We start from the raw sequence: 15,429 nt of genomic DNA, 5'->3' as shown, positions 1-15,429 counted from the left end.
ACGCTTGCTTTTTAACCATGTATAATATTTACCAAGGTACACTCACCAGAGGTCCCTTGTCTGCCCTCAGGGTCCGGGAGCACGCCTTGGGTGGGTTCGGGGGTTACTGGCTCCAGGTCCAGGGTGAAAAACGTATCCTGGCTGTTGGGGAAACTGGTTTCTCCGCTTCCTTGCTGTGAACTATCTTCAATGTCTTCATCATCATCTTCCTCGTCCCCAAAACCCGCTTCCATGTTGCGTGATTCTCCATTGATGGAGTCAAAGCACAGGGTTGGGGTAGTGGTGGCTGCACCCCCTAGCATGGCATGCAGCTCAGCGTAGAAGCAGCATGTCTGCGGCTCTGCCCCAGACCTTCCGTTTGCCTCTCTGGCTTTGTGGTAGGCTTGCCTTAGCTCCTTAATTTTCATGCGGCACTGCTGTGCGTCCCTGTTATGGCCTCTGTCCTTCATGCCCTTTGAGACTTTTTCTAATGTTTTGGCATTTTGTTTAATGCAATGGAGTTCAGCTAGCACGGATTCGTCTCCCCATATTGTGAGCAGATCCTGTACCTCCTGTTCGGTCCATGCTGGAGCTCTTTTGCAATCCTGGGACTCCATCATGGTCACCTCTGCTGATGAGATCTGCACTCACCTGCACCTTGCCATGCTGGCCAAACAGGAAATTAGATTCAAAAGTTCGTGGGCCTTTTCCTGTCTACCTGGCCAGTGCATCTGAGTTGAGAGCGCTGTCCAGAGCGGTCACAATGGAGCACTCTGGGATAGCTCCCGGAGGCCAATACCGTCGAATTGTGTCCACACTACCCCAAAATCGACTCGGCAAGGCCAATTTCAGCACTAATCCCCTCGGAGGTGGAGTAAAGAAATCGATTTAAAGAGCCCTTTAAGTCGAAAAAAAGGGCTTCGTCATGTGGACGGGTCCAGGCTTAAATCGAGGTAACGCTGCTAAATTCGACCTACAATCGTAGTGTAGACCAGGTCTGAGAGGGGCCTGCGTAGCTCCTGCTTGCATTATACCTGGCTCCAGAAGAGTTAAATACAAAAAGTTATTTTAAAAAGAAGGCGAGACTCTTTAATGTACTTAAAAACTAAAAAGTGAGTGAAGAGCCCTACTTTGGGAAGGGTGGGGAGCACTAGTTATTCCGGATGCTGCCTCTCTGTTGTGGTTGTGTGTGACTCATAGAGTGAGCAATTTGTGGCCCTGATGCACACCTCTCACTGGCCTGTGGTTGTGCCTGGCCTCTGGAGGTAATACATCTCATCTCATTTGCTGCTTCTCTTGACATTTTACCCGCTCAGATGCTCCATCGAGGTCAGAGTGACAGATATAGCAATTTCCTGCAATATCCAGGACAAACCTGATTGGATTAAGTTAAACCTTTTTGAATTAAGTTTAAGTATGTTTACAGTCTATTGTATTTAAAATGTGAAGTTTATGTGTTATTGTGGGATTGTATGTAACTTCTTCTGGGGGAGACATGGCCAGTGTAAACCTTGGGAAGTGTCATGAGCTTCAGAGGAATATTTTAAGCAATGTTCCAGACAAACAAATATAACTGGGGTTCTAGAAAATACTTGCAGATTGGTAAATGCAAATGACCACTTCCAGCTGTATAGAGACCCAGGCTTTTGAAGCTTCATCCCGAGGAGGGGACCATTGTCTGGCTACTTAGGTATTCATGGTCTCTGCAGATCAAAGACCCAAGCTGTGTAAAGGGGTGACTCTCGGATTCAGGGTGTGCTTGTTCTGAGCTAACAGTTGATATGAACTTGAGTCACGGAGTGTGGGGAAGTCAGGGCCCTGCACCCCTCTTCCTGCGATTCACCGTGACTCTCAGCCAGCCAATAAAACAGAAGGTTTATTAGATGACAGGAACACAGTCCCAAGCAGAGCTTGTAGGTACAACCAGGACCCCTCAGTCAAGTCCTTCTGGGGGTGGGGTTTAGGGAGCTTAGACCCCAGCTTTGGGGTTCCCTGCATTTCACCACCCAGCCCAAAACTGAAAGCAAAAACCCCCTCTAGCCGTCTCTCTGCCCCTTCCCCCAGCTCCTCCCCTCCCTTTGTCCAGTTTCTTGGGTAAAGGTGTCACATGGCACCACCCCCCTCCTGGCTCAGGTTACAAGCTCAGGTAACCCTCAAGTAAAATCATCCCCTGCGATCCCATCCCCAATACAGACAGTCCCAGTTAAACTAGACGACATTCCTGAGTCAGTCCGCCCCGCTCCCTACTGCGTCACAACTTGTGACCACAGAAAACCCCCATGGTGGAGTTTGAAGGACCAATCACGTGTCAGAGCCCTTGCTGGAATTGAGGTGATCTCCGGTAAGCAGATTAGTATGCCACACGTGTAGTTTCTTTTACTTTTTTAATATGTTTTCTCTGTAGTGCTTTCACCTTAAGAATAAATGTGCTTGCTTAGGACAAGCTGTTTTGTAATTTATACCTATCGGCAGTTACACTGTTTATTGCCTCTGAGGCAAAGGCAAAGCAGGCTAGCTTAGGCAGTCTGACTTGCTGGGGAACTCACAGTGTAGGAAGAGAGCTGTGCAGTCTGGAAAACCCCCGGTTAGGAGAGAGAGAGACATGTGTCTCCATCCAAGAGAGGTGGTGGCTGGGGATCTGGAAGCCTGAGAGTGGGTTTCCTTTGCTCGATCATAGAGGGGGAATACAGGGGCAGTTGCACTGAACTGTGACCTATACACCTTCCCCCAGATACTTCCTAGGAACCCCACCTAACTTTTTTTGTTTAAAATAGTCCTTTGAAGTTCACAACACTTCCCAAGGTTTACAAGTCTTCACCCTAGTGAATCCCACAATAATACATACATTTTGTGTTTTTAATACAGTGGGCTCCAAAGATACTTAAACTTAATTCAATAAGGTTTAACTTAATTCAGCAAGGTTTGCCCAGGATATTGCAGGAAATCACCATGTCTGTCACAAAGAGAATTTCCAGGGCAGCATAAACCTTCTGGGTAAACCAGAATGATCAGAGTTACAAAGGATGGAGCGAGAAAGGCCTAGCTGGCCTCATCTAGTCTATTCTATGGGGTTTTGACTGGGGTTGTTCAATGCAGCGTAGTCACCAGGGTAAAATTTTCAGGAAGCTTTTCTAACTGTTCCTGAGATTCACAGATGCCCTGTGGTGAATGGGATGGGGAAGCCTGTGCTGGCATGCAGGGTGATGTAGATGTCTGACATGTAGATTGAGTGCTCTCTGAAGCAGAGTCTATTTCCTTGATGTTTGTCTGTACAGTGCCTAGCACAATGGGGGTCTGATCTTTGATTGGAGTTTCTAGGTGCTACCACAATATAAATAGTAACTATAGGAAGAGAGAAGCAAGAGAAGGGTTAAATATGAAGCAGCAGCAGCACTGCTGTCTCAGAGCCCCATTGTGATTGGGCCTTGCTCCGTGTGGATGTTACTCTTTCCCCGTGGTTTGACATGGCATTTATGCATGTGGGGTTGGTACAGTGCCAAGCGCTCTGTGTATGAGTTAGTGTCTCAGGAGGGTTCAGTGATCCAGCCTCTTTTGTTGTCTGCAGCTGTGGAAAGGGCGTACGGACCCAGTCCTCCACATCGACCTGAGGCGCTGGGCCGACCTGATGCTAGTGGCTCCTCTTGATGCAAATACACTGGCAAAAATAGCAAATGGCATCTGTGACAACTTACTGGTGAGTTACTGACCGCATCTGGGCCATTAGTTGCCCTGAATACTGGCTGAGGACATCTTTCACACTCTTTTTCCTCATCCCTCTATTTTTTCCACTGTGCCTCTATTCTGTTTTCCTTTTCATGCAAGCTCTTTGGGGCAGGCACTATGTTGTTCTGTGTTTGGATAGCGCCTAGTGAAATGGAGCCTGGATCCATGACTAAGGCTTCTAGGCATTAAAATACTACTACTACTACTACTACTACTAATTAATAATGCCTGCTCTTTCCCCCGGCTCCCTCCTTATACCTCTCTCTCTCTTCCTCTTCACATCCTTCTTCATCTCCCTGGCCCTTCTCTCATGGTGTTCACCTGCCATCCCTTTCCCTATATTTCCTCCTCCTCCTTTTCCTGATGCATGATTCTTCTTCCTCTCCTGCACCTTAGAGCCTCTCCATCTCTCTGTCTCTCTCTATGTCACACACACACTTTCTCACTCTGCAGTTCCTCTTCCTTTCTGTGTTTTAGATGCAGTCTAGAAAGACACCTGTGAGATCAGATAAGTTTGTTTACTTCCTGCTAGTCCTCACTCCCTCACCTAAAAGCATAGCATGGACATCCACCCACCCACACTCACAGATTTATCTTCCAGTTTCAGCCAGAGGTCTTTTTGGGGGCAATGCTGTTTTCTGGTACCTCAAGTAGCTTGGGGTGGGTGGAAGAAGGGAGTGAGCTCCTGCATTTGGGTAAGACAGACTACCCAAGAGCCCCCTGTACACCCAAGTGCTTTGGGACCAGAGATTGGTGCTCATTAGATAGGGAAGGTCACAGAATTTTAGACACCTAAGGAATCTTCAAAGAGAATGCAAATCTGCACATACAGCGCTGGTGTAAACCAGTTCAGTGCCCCTCAAAAATGAGTGGAGGGTGGGTTGGGATGTAGGCACATAAAATCTCAAAAGGAAATTTGTGTGGACAGGTGCCAGTCAGGTCAAGAAACTCTGAATGGCTGAACCCCAGTGCTAAGGAAAACCACAGTGCTTGTAAATGAGTAAAATACAGCTGGAGTGACAGGCTTCACCTATGAGTGTCTAGAATGTCTCTGGAAGTGTCGGCTTAGCAGGAAGAGCATTACACGGCCCAGGGGACAGATCCCATCTGTCAGTGACACACAAGATTACAACTCTACAACTGCTAGCCTTTTTTGGGAGGGAAATAAAATAACATAGATGTATGAAACAGGCCATTTAGGGTTTCATTTGGAAGCTTGGAGGGGATCAGACCTAACAAAATTAGATTTTGCCTGTACTGGAGAAAGTTCACATCGTACGGTACAAAACAACAGGTAAAAGGTTTACTGAACACAAGATGACTACAGCTGAGATACTATTCCAAGGACAAATGCAAGTTGTTCTTCGAGTAGTGTCCCTACGAGTGCTCCACTGTAGGTGTATCTGCGCCCCTGCGCCTCAAATCGGCGATTTTAGGTAGCAGTGTATATTCAGCCCATACATGTGTTCTGACTCCCTCATGGTCTGCCTCAAGCCTGTCTAACACTGTGCGGGCGAACCCCCCTCAGTTCCTTCTCAACTGTCTTTGGCCTCGAACAGAGCGAGCAGTTGTTCCTTCCTTATCTGCATCATTAGTATTGACTCAAAGACTATCCAAATGGGTCTCGAGTTGCATTAATTACTGTTATCAAGGGCTCACCCTGTTGCCTGCGTCCTTAATCCATACGCATTCTGCGAGGTTAATTTCTACGCTGGTCGCATTCCTTAAGGATGTCCCTATCTCGGAAATCTGTAGAGCAGCGACTTGGGCCTCTGCCCACGCTTTCGCAGAATATTACGCTATCACTGGAGATTAGGCCTCTGATTCCATCTTCGACTCCACAGTACTCTCTGTAGTAACAGACGCCACTCCGAAGCCTTGGCCCTCCATGGGGGATACTGCTGTAAAGTCACCTGCAGTGGAGCACCCATAGGGGCACTACTTGAAGAAGAAGAGGTAGTTACTCACTTTGTGCAGTAACAATGGTTCTTTGAGATGTGTCCCCTTGTTGGTGCTCCACAACCCGCCTTCCTTCCCTCTAGCGTTCTCCATAAGGGGATTTGCGGTAGAGAAGGACATGAGGGGGGTTCGCCTGCGCAGTACTAGATAGCCTCTAGGCAGACCACAAGGGAGGGAGGGCGCATGTGTGGGTTGAATGGACACTGCTACCTAAAATCTCCGATTAGAGGAGCAGGGGCGCAGGTACACCTATAGTGGACCAACCTTGGGAGACACATCTCGAAGAACCATCGTTACTGCACAAGGTGAGTAACTTCCTCTTGTCCATTTTTGTCTTTAGAATGCTGTAGCAAACCCTATCTGCCTATCTGACAAGATAATATCTTGCTGGTTCAAGAAGCCAGACAGAGAACTGACTGCGCCCTCTATTAAAGATCTGCAAACTCTGTCACTGTAGATTCTGATGTAATATTTAGGAGCTGGGAAGCTGAGGGCATGTTTTGAAATAGGCCAGACATGTTTCTTCTACTTGATGCTAGTTACATCCATGGAAGATGGGATGCTTCTTTTGATGGCAAAAGTGGCATATCCAGTTGACACGGCACTTAGGCAAAATGACTGTACACCTGGCTTCCCTCAAATACGGTCTAGAGAGTTCTACAGTATGGTTTGTGGCCATCCTTAGCTTTACTGTGGAGGTGCAGGCCAAAGAGACTGTCGGCTGGATCTGAGTGGGCGCTCACTTGACTCAAGAAAAGATGGGATTTGCCTTCTTTGTAGCCCTGCCCTCTTTTCCCTATTAAAAATGAGGCTGCTGCAATCTTATGCCATTTAGTGCCAATTCGTTGCAGCCCGGAAGCTGCTGACAAGTTTCCTCCGTGGCTGGGCAAAGTTTGGGTACCCCAGCCCTAATGGTCTTTGGCTTGGCAAAGGGCTTCTGCAGCAGTGTGATAGGAGATGCAAATAGGAAAGGCAACAAACACGCTAGGGTTGGATCTCTTGTTGTCTTTTTTTTTTTGTTTTTTTTTTTTTTTTACAGACCTGTGTTATCCGCGCATGGGATATGACCAAACCCCTGCTGTTCTGCCCTGCTATGAACACAGCCATGTGGGAGCATCCTATTACAGCTCAGCAGGTGGAGCAACTAAAGGACTTTGGCTACACGGAGATTCCTTGTGTGGTGAAGAGGCTGGTGTGTGGGGATGAAGGTCAGTCTTTAGCATGGCCTCTGGCTACTTTCCTATGTGCTTTCTCCCATGATGATCATGGAAATGTTACACTGATGGTGAGACCATCTTCTCACCCTGTGAACTTCAGTGTGCTGCGCTGAGGTGAACAAGTACAGTTTGTGCTGTAACCCTCCATTGCCAAAGTTTACAGAAATGTGTTGCAATTGGGTCTCAGACCAGCCTTGAAGAAAATATTTCTTTTCTTGCCAATTTTCAAAATCCATGCAGACACTGTGAAATGCTAGGAATCCAAAGCAGAATCAGGAGTTGGAATTTGGGGTTAGGGGCTTAACTTAGCTTCAATAACTCAAATCAACCTAAGATTTGTAAAGTAAATATTGCCAACTAGTAATCCATGATAAGCACATGAGAGAGAGGAAGGATGGGCCAGTGGTTAGCATGCTATCCTGGGACTTGAGAGACCCAGATTCAATTCTCTGCTCTGCCACAGATTTTCTGTTTGACCTTGGTCTAGTCTCTCTGTGCCCCAGTGGGGATAATAGAGGAGAATAGTACTTCCCTGTCTCACAGGGGAGTTGTGAAGGGATAGATACATTAAAAAATGGAGGCACTCAGATACTATATAGTAATGAGGGCCATATATGGATAGAGAAGGAAAGCTGTTTCTTTGGCATGTTTTACGAATGTGTAATCAAGTTATTCATAAAAACAGATCAGCTGTAGCACCTGTATAGAATCATGTTTGAACAAGCACATTTGTGTTAATATTTTAATAACTCTGCTGTATAGTTTGATACCAAGCTCTATGGTGTGCATTGACACAGTGCATAGAAATCTGTCTGGAAAATAAGACATGTTTAAAAATAGTCTTTGTGGTTGCTGAGTAGGGGTTGGCTTTCACACCTTCTGATCTCTCAAGTAAATAATGTCAAGTATCAGAGGGGTAGCCCTGTTAGTCTGGATCTGTAAAAAAACAACAGAGAGTCCTGTGGCACCTTTAAGACTAACAGATGTATTGAAGCATAAGCTTTCGTGGGTGAATACCCACTTCGTCAGATCCAATACATCTGTTAGTCTTAAAGGTGCCACAGGACTCTCTGTTGCAATTAAATAATGTGCATCTCTAAAAGAGAGGCCTTTTGGAACTGAATACTAATATACATTTATGGCTGGATAAACACATTTGTAAGTTATTTAAATCAGTAAAAACACACTGGGCCATAACCGTTCTGCTAGGGTTCTTATAGCTCGTCACATCAAATTTCTCACATGTTCATGATTACTATAAATGGAAACATCCAAATGATGTCAAACCACACAATAGACTGGCGAAATGGAAAAAGCCATCTGGATCAACATGCCTTCCCTTTTTTGTCTTTTCCTTTATCTATTTACCAAAGATCCCCTATTACCATGTGTGGTGGGGTGTCTGCCCCACCCCCATGCTAGAGGGGGCTGCAGCAGGCCAGTGTGCCTGCGCAGACTGGCAGCCAATAAGAAAAGGGCTTACTGGGGGCCACTCAGAGCCAAGATTGGAGACAGCCAATCAGGGCTCAGCTTGGCCCTATATAAAGGCTGCCCAGGAAGGGCGCAGACAGTCTGGCGCAGACCTTCGACAGGGGAAGGTCTGTCTCCAGAGCTGGGAGACTAGCACCGTGGACAGCGCAGTGCTGGCCAGGCTCGGGGAGCAGAAGGGAGCTCTAGCCCGTAGCCTGCCAGGCTGCAGGCCCTGAAGGGAAGGGCCTAGCGGGTGGAAGGGGCCATAGGGGAAGCGGCCCAGGGAAGTGGACAGACGAGGGGAGAGAAGGAGGACAGCAAGGCTGCCGCCAGAGAGTCCCTGGGCTGGGACCCAGAGTAGAGGGCGAGCCTGGGTCCCTCCTTGCGGTACACCCAGCCATCGGCCGTGGGGAGCAGCCATCACGGACTACGCCAGATCCCTGACAGGAGGGATTAGACTTTGGGGGTGTGGTTGGACATGGTGGCTGGGGCGTAGAAAGACTGCTGATCACCTCCCCCCTGGAAGGGGTTGAGGATGGACTAGGGGGCACTGCTGAAGGCCAGTGGCCTGAAATGGATGTTGCCGAGCGGGGAGCAACACGGGTCCGGACACCAGCAGAGAACAGATGACAGACAGGACACCACCAGCAGAGGGCGCTCCACTGGACTGAGCTAATTCCTGAGACGACCAGCAGGAGGCGCTGCGGTGGTGGGGCCCAACCCTGTCACACCATGGTATCTGAGCACCTCGCAATCTTTTATGTATTTATCCTCACACATCCCTGTGAGATGGGACAGTGCTATTATCCATAATGTAGCGGTAGGGAACTGAGGCACAGAGAGGATCCGTGGCTTACCCAAGGTCACACAGGAAGTCTGTGGCAGATCAGGGAATTGAAGCCAGGTCACCCAAGTGAGCACCCTAGCCACTGGACCATCCTTCCTGTATATCCCTCACCATTGATATCTTACATCCATCAATCACCTCCATCCCCAGAAACAGTTGTGATTTTTAGGTCTTGTCCACATTGAAGTTTGCTCTGATCCCACCGGTTGATGCCAGCAAGGTTCAAACCCATAGAGCAACAAAAGAAAGCTGCAATTTGCACCAGTCAGTGTTTTGCCTGTCTATTCTACAGGTTTGTGTTGGTGCAGTTACACTGATAACAGGCCACTGATGACTGGAATCGGGGCAAAACCTCAGTATTAGCAAGGGCGTCTGCACACAGTCTTTGCTTGAATTACTTTCCCTTGTAATTTCTTTCCCCTAGTAGACCCAAGAAGTCTCTAACCGTGTCTACACCCGAATTTTTGGATCTGTAATTCCCAACAGATTCCACTCCCTCAATGGATGCTGTAATCAGTGCCGACGAGATGGGGGGGAAGCCGGTACAAATTACCGGGGCCCGGCAGTCTGGAAGGGGGCCCGGGGCCCAGCTTCCCTGGCTCCCCCCCCCCCCCCCCCCCCGCTCGTCGGCCCTGTTTAGCTGATCCGCCCTTGCTGGGGGGCCTGAAAAAAATTTTTCACCGGGGCCCGAACCCGCTCTCGGCGGCCCTGGCTGTAATATAAACAAAACTCAGATGAGCTGAAGTGTTTTTATCACTGTATTGCTTAATCTTTCTGGGACAGTAAGCCAGACTGGCCTGCAGCAGCTGGCTCAGGCAAAGTACTTCTTAATGCTTACGCTTTTCATCCTGCTTAACCAGTATTCTGTGTCATGAGCTATCAGTAGAGCCTATCTAGCTAAGCTTTTCATAGTGGTTAAACTGAAGAGTGTTTCTCTTCTGTTTCATGATTATTTTATTTGTTTTCTTACTTTGTTTGTGATTATCTCTGAGGTGCGTAGGTTTTGTGTTGGGGTGGATTTCACCCTTTATGAATAATTTGTGGGTTCAGGACATACTGCTTACCAAGATTTTGCACAGCTAAACAGTCCAGATATGACTTGCCAAAGGTGAAATGGAAGTAGCTGGGAAAACGCAGACAGGTCTTGGAAATGTTATTTATGGATCATTAAGATGAATGGCTCTGTATGCAGAACTGTAAGGAGCAGAGGTGACACGTAACTGTTGATAGTGGAAGGCACAATTTAAAGGTTTGTGGGGGGGGACCTGACCGCCCCATGCATTGGCTCTGCTGCCCACCCATCGCCCCTTTGCATGCTCTCCTCTTTCTGCCGCCTCCTGCAGCTCTCTCTCTTGCTGTCCCCACCCCCAGCCCCGCTGCTCCTCCATAAATCGCCAGCGGGATGTATCCCGCTCCCAGCAGCTCTGTGCAGAGAACCAGCCCCTGGTGGGAGCACTCAGAACACCTGCAGCCTGCCCGGCGGACTCCTTCCTTCCCCTCTGCCTCTGGCCAGGACAGCACCCCGGGAAAGCCCAAGACCCTCATGCACAGGGTGTGGCCCAGGAGGAGATGAGCCCTGCATGTACCAAAGCTGTCTGGAGCCCTGTGCAGCGCTGGCATGGGGGAGCCTCTCTGCCCCTCAGATAAGCACTGGAGTGGGGGCTGAGGAGTGATTTCCAGCCTGTTCCCGCCCTGGACTTGCAGACTCCCCAGCAGCCCCGTGGGCAGGGGCTTAGAGCCCTCTTTTCCCCTCCATCACCCTGCTCGGCCTGGGCCCTGGCCCCGGCCCCAGGGAGCATGGGGCTGCTCTGTCCAATAGGCTTTGTGCCCAAAGCAGCAGCCACATGTGGCGCCGCTCCTCCTGCAGGGGGCATCCTCCCTTGCTGAGCCACCTCTGGCTGGGCTTCGCGGCTGCTGAAGCCCCAGCAGCACCTGGCACCTGTAGCTGGTTCAGGGAAGGTGGGGATGGATCTGCTGGTTCCCCCCTAGCCCAGCTTCCTGCTGCCAGGCACCAGCAACAGCCCTGCCGTGCCTGCTGCCACCGCCTGCTCCAGTGGCCTTGCCCAGTCCCAGTGTGCTGCCCAGCCGGATGGTCCCTCCATGGAGAGCCCCAGGACTCAGATGCTCCTGCTGAGCCCTTTGGACTGCGATGACTCCGCCCTGCAAGCCCCCCAGTGCTGGTGGATGCCTGGCTGGAAATGGAAGGCAGAAATCTGGGGTGGCACATGACCCCGTGTGCCCTCCTCCCACACGTTGCCTCTGGTAAGGAGGCAATCCAAGAGGATGTCTCTTGTCCATATCTGTTGGGTGCTGTTCCACCTGTTCAGGGTTAGACAGCATGGAGATTAACACACAAGCCTGCCTATTCCTTATCTACAATGCAATCCACCAGTGGGAGTTCACCTGTTCGGAATTATGGGTCTGAAATATCCTAGTGTAGAACGAAGGTTCTTTCTGTTTTTTAGGAAAATAGTTCCTTTGTTCTTTCAAAACCATCATTCACCAACAGGTGCTGACAATTATGGGGCCTTCCTAAAACAAGTCTAAGGTAACTAATTTCTAATTAGAAACTAGGTAACTAACTAGCAATTAGGTAATTAAATTTTAAATTAGAAATAAGGCACACTTTTTAACAGTGAAAGTGATTAACCTTTGGAACAAATTACTAAGGAAAGTGATGGATTCTCCACCTTTGAAGTCTTCACATGAAGACTGAATGCCTTTCTGGAAGATATGCTTTTGTCAAACACAAGTTACTGCTTTAAATTCAGGAGTAGCTGGATGAAATTCTAAGACCCATGTTTAACAGGAGGTCAGACTAGATTATCTAATGATCCCTTCAGGCCTGAAAATTTATGAAATATATGAATCTATGAAAAAAGACTTCAGGAGTGAAAGCAACATCTCCACTGAAAGATTTAGTGCACATCTGGCAAGTAACCAATCCCAAAGGAAGAGTTTTTACATTTTGTTCTTGTTGTTACATTTCCAAGAATTAGTTCAGGATGCAAGCCAAAGCAAAGTCAGGACAATTTTCACTTGAAAATAGTCTTAATTTCATTGTGTATTGAAAGCGTACAAAAATACAACGTGTTCATGGTTTTGACATAGAAAAAAATGGCCATTTTGCATAAATTGCACACAAAAATAAAGTTTCTGGGTTTCAAAATGAGAAGTAAAATGAAAAAAATTATCTCACATTAATGTGTTTTGGTCATTTCCACTCAATATTTGTAATCAACCAATTGGCATTTAACCAGGACACATAATCCACATAGACCCTGGAGAACCGATGAGGCTCTGTGGCTAGTTCATGGGTATTTTTCACCTGCCCATATGGAACACAGTTGCTTTCTGATATTCAGGCCACTAGGGGAATCACAAGGGCCACTCATGAGGACCCATAGTTTGTGGCAGTGTCTGGCCCCTTGGATTTTGGCAGTTGGAGCTGATCTTCACACTAGGCTTGTTCTTCTTCAAGTGCTTGCTCATATCGATTCCAATTAGATGTGTGCGCGCCGCGTGCACGATCGTCGGAGAATTTTTACCCAGCAACACTGTCGGAGTAGCCGGCAAGAAGGAACTGAGGTGGCGCTGGGTCGGCTAGGGTATATATCCAGCTCCATCAAGGCGCCACTCCAGGGGGCTCCACAGCCGACCCACCGGGTGTTGCTAGGGTAAAAATTCTCCGACGATCGTGCACGCGGCACGCGCTGCTTAGAAAATGCACTGGCACATTGCACGGAAGGAACAAGGCCAAATTTCAGCAGGACTTGTGGTATGTCAATGCTCAGCAGTTGTGCAGCCTCCTTGGTACCTGAGTTTTACTGTGTGTGTGACCTTGCTCTCCAGGTCGAGGTGCCATGGCAGAAGTATGGACCATTGTGGAGAAGGTGAAGGCGATCCTTTCAGAGCGGGACTTGCTGACACAGAGCTGATTCCTTGATGTAAATCACATTTGCCCCCCGTCTTGACTGTTTTTCAGTGTGAGGATGAAAGCAACAGGGAGCTGAGATGGCATGTGCCTCCAAGAACACTGCCATAAGCTGAAAGAATAAGATGTTTGGGTTCCACTGCCATCAGCTGCTCTGACATTAAAACCTCTTACATCATTAGAGATCTTCCAAAACTGAAGTCAAGTTTCTGTATATGATTATTTGGGGGCCCTCTGCCATACCTTAAATACAGTTCACATACAAACATCTGTATAGAGAGGGACTTATATCATACTAGGCCTCTTGATCCTGAGTATTTTATATGGAATAGTTTTTGAAACATTGAAAAGGGGATTTCTAAGTTGCTCTAGATCCAGCATCAAGAGGAGTCAGAAGAGAATGGTGTAAAACAGTGGTGGGCAACCTGTGGCCCGTGGGCCGCACACTTCCTGTCAGGGTAATCTGCTGGCGGCTGTGAGATGGTTTGTTTACATCAAAAGTCTGCAGGCACGGCCGCCCGCAGTTCCCAGTGGCCACGGTTTGCTGTTCCCAGCCAATAGGAGCTGCGGGAAGCAGTGGCCAGCCCTCGCCGTTTCTTGCAGCTCCCATTGGCCGGGAATGGCGAACCGCGCCGGCCACTGCTTCCCGCAGCTTCCATTGGCTGTGAACGGTGAACTGCGGTCACTGGGCGCTGCGGGCGGCCGTGCCTGTGGGGGGCCATGCCTGCGGACGGTCGATGTAAACAAACTGTCTCGCGGTCCGCCAGCGGATTACCCTGACGGGCCGCAGGTTGCCTACCACTGGTGTAAAAACGCTTGTTATGGGAATGCTCCCAGCCTCTCCCACTAAAAGTCACTGTAGTGAATGTTGTAAGAGCACTGGTTTTGGAAAGCTCCTACAGAAGCTGCTCTAGTCTTCACCTTTCCAGCAGGAGGCCGTATATTATCGATATTTCCCCAAGAAACTAGAATGAGAAAAGGCTGCAATTCTACATTTGAAGGCGGTTTGACTCAATCTTTGCATGTTTTTGGTGCCTGATGTGCAGTTTCTAAATTACTTGAATGTTGTTTTTTAACATCACAGGAGAAAAAAATACATTGAAAGAGAGCACACAAGGCCTTGTATTGACCTTTGCCCTTTTGTATCCATTGATGTGTGGAGATGCAGACGTCAAACATAAACCAAAATGAACTTTTGGCTCTGCCCGGTGGTGTGCTGCAGGTCTTAGAATCAACACGTTTGGCCACTCTGGAAAGCCTGGGGAAGCTGTTCCCAAGAGACTTTAATGCTCCTTTTGAAATTGAAAATTAACTGCGTGATGTGAGGAAGTTGGGAAATCCTGACCATGGACACCAGCCGTTAGACCTGTGAGGGCCCCACAGTTCATCCTCCTCCTTTGAAATGCGATCCTTCTACCTGAAGGGGACCGGAGTGGACTGGGGAGGGTGCTGCAGTCAGCAGACCACAGGGTTTGTTTACAGATACTAGAGTTTATTTTTAACTAGTCACAATCAAATATAAGGCCTTCTGTACAGAACCTACATATTAGGCAACCTTTGAGCTCCTTAGCACGAAAGGTTATCATGGAGTGTTTAGTTTCCTTATCGATGCTACACAAATAAAAAGGCTTCTGAACTTTCCCACTTTGGCTTCTTTACTGATGTAGAGCGGGCCCCATGGGGGCCCAGAATTGCTGGGGATAAGGACAGAAGGGAGTCTAATGTCACAGCCTTAAGAGTAGCAGGGATGTTCGGCTGGGTGATACTCTTCCACAGTAGCAGTAAGAATCCTCGTTTTATAGTGGTGGCCCGGTGGCTTCTAGTCCTCTGTCTGGCCTCCAGCACTGACCTACCTCTAGCAGTGCTATATTGTGAGGGTGACTGACTTGTGGGGTTTCCCCATGTTTGTGGGAAAAGTCTCTTACTATTAGTCTATGAGAATAGCTTTGTGATGGTGACACAGGGCCTGATCCAAAGCCCATTGACGTCACTAGAAAAGACTTCCATTGACTTCACTGGACTTTGGATCAGGCCCTCACTGAGTGACTACAGAACCTTTGAAGAGAGAATGTGTTCTGCTGGTGGTTATAATGGAATGGGAATTGGGACTCTTGGGTTCTATTCCTGGTTGTGCAACTGATTTGCTCTGTGGGATTGGAAAAATCACTTACCCTCTCTGTGCTGCAGTTTCCTCATCTGTAAAAAAAATAAAATAGCTAAACTGGAAATAACACAAAACTATCTTGTGAGGCTAATATACTTGCAAAGCACTTACAGATAATTGAATAAAAGGAATTTTA

The 15,429-nt window shown here is 48.1% G+C and overlaps 1 protein-coding gene across 2 annotated transcripts in view; it reads left to right on the top strand.

The window, feature by feature from the left end:
* Window positions 1-14,320, top strand: part of PPCDC (phosphopantothenoylcysteine decarboxylase) — a 51,684-nt gene extending 37,364 nt beyond the window's left edge. The window contains exons 4-7 of one of the 2 annotated variants that reach the window (XM_065412005.1): window positions 3,545-3,673; window positions 6,701-6,869; window positions 13,048-13,142; window positions 14,214-14,320. In XM_065412005.1, coding sequence (XP_065268077.1) covers window positions 3,545-3,673; window positions 6,701-6,869; window positions 13,048-13,133 — 384 coding nt within the window. In that variant the 3' untranslated portion in view covers window positions 13,134-13,142; window positions 14,214-14,320. Of the gene's footprint in view, window positions 1-3,544; window positions 3,674-6,700; window positions 6,870-13,047; window positions 13,430-14,213 lie in introns of those variants that run through there. The other variant, XM_065412004.1, reaches the window with a different exon arrangement.
* The last annotated feature ends 1,109 nt before the right edge of the window (window positions 14,321-15,429 follow it).

Source organism: Emys orbicularis, chromosome 10 (assembly GCF_028017835.1).
Source record: "Emys orbicularis isolate rEmyOrb1 chromosome 10, rEmyOrb1.hap1, whole genome shotgun sequence".
Lineage (NCBI taxonomy): Eukaryota > Metazoa > Chordata > Testudines > Emydidae > Emys > Emys orbicularis.
Note: the sequence above shows the minus strand (reverse complement) of the source record. Positions and strands in the feature narration are given on the sequence as shown.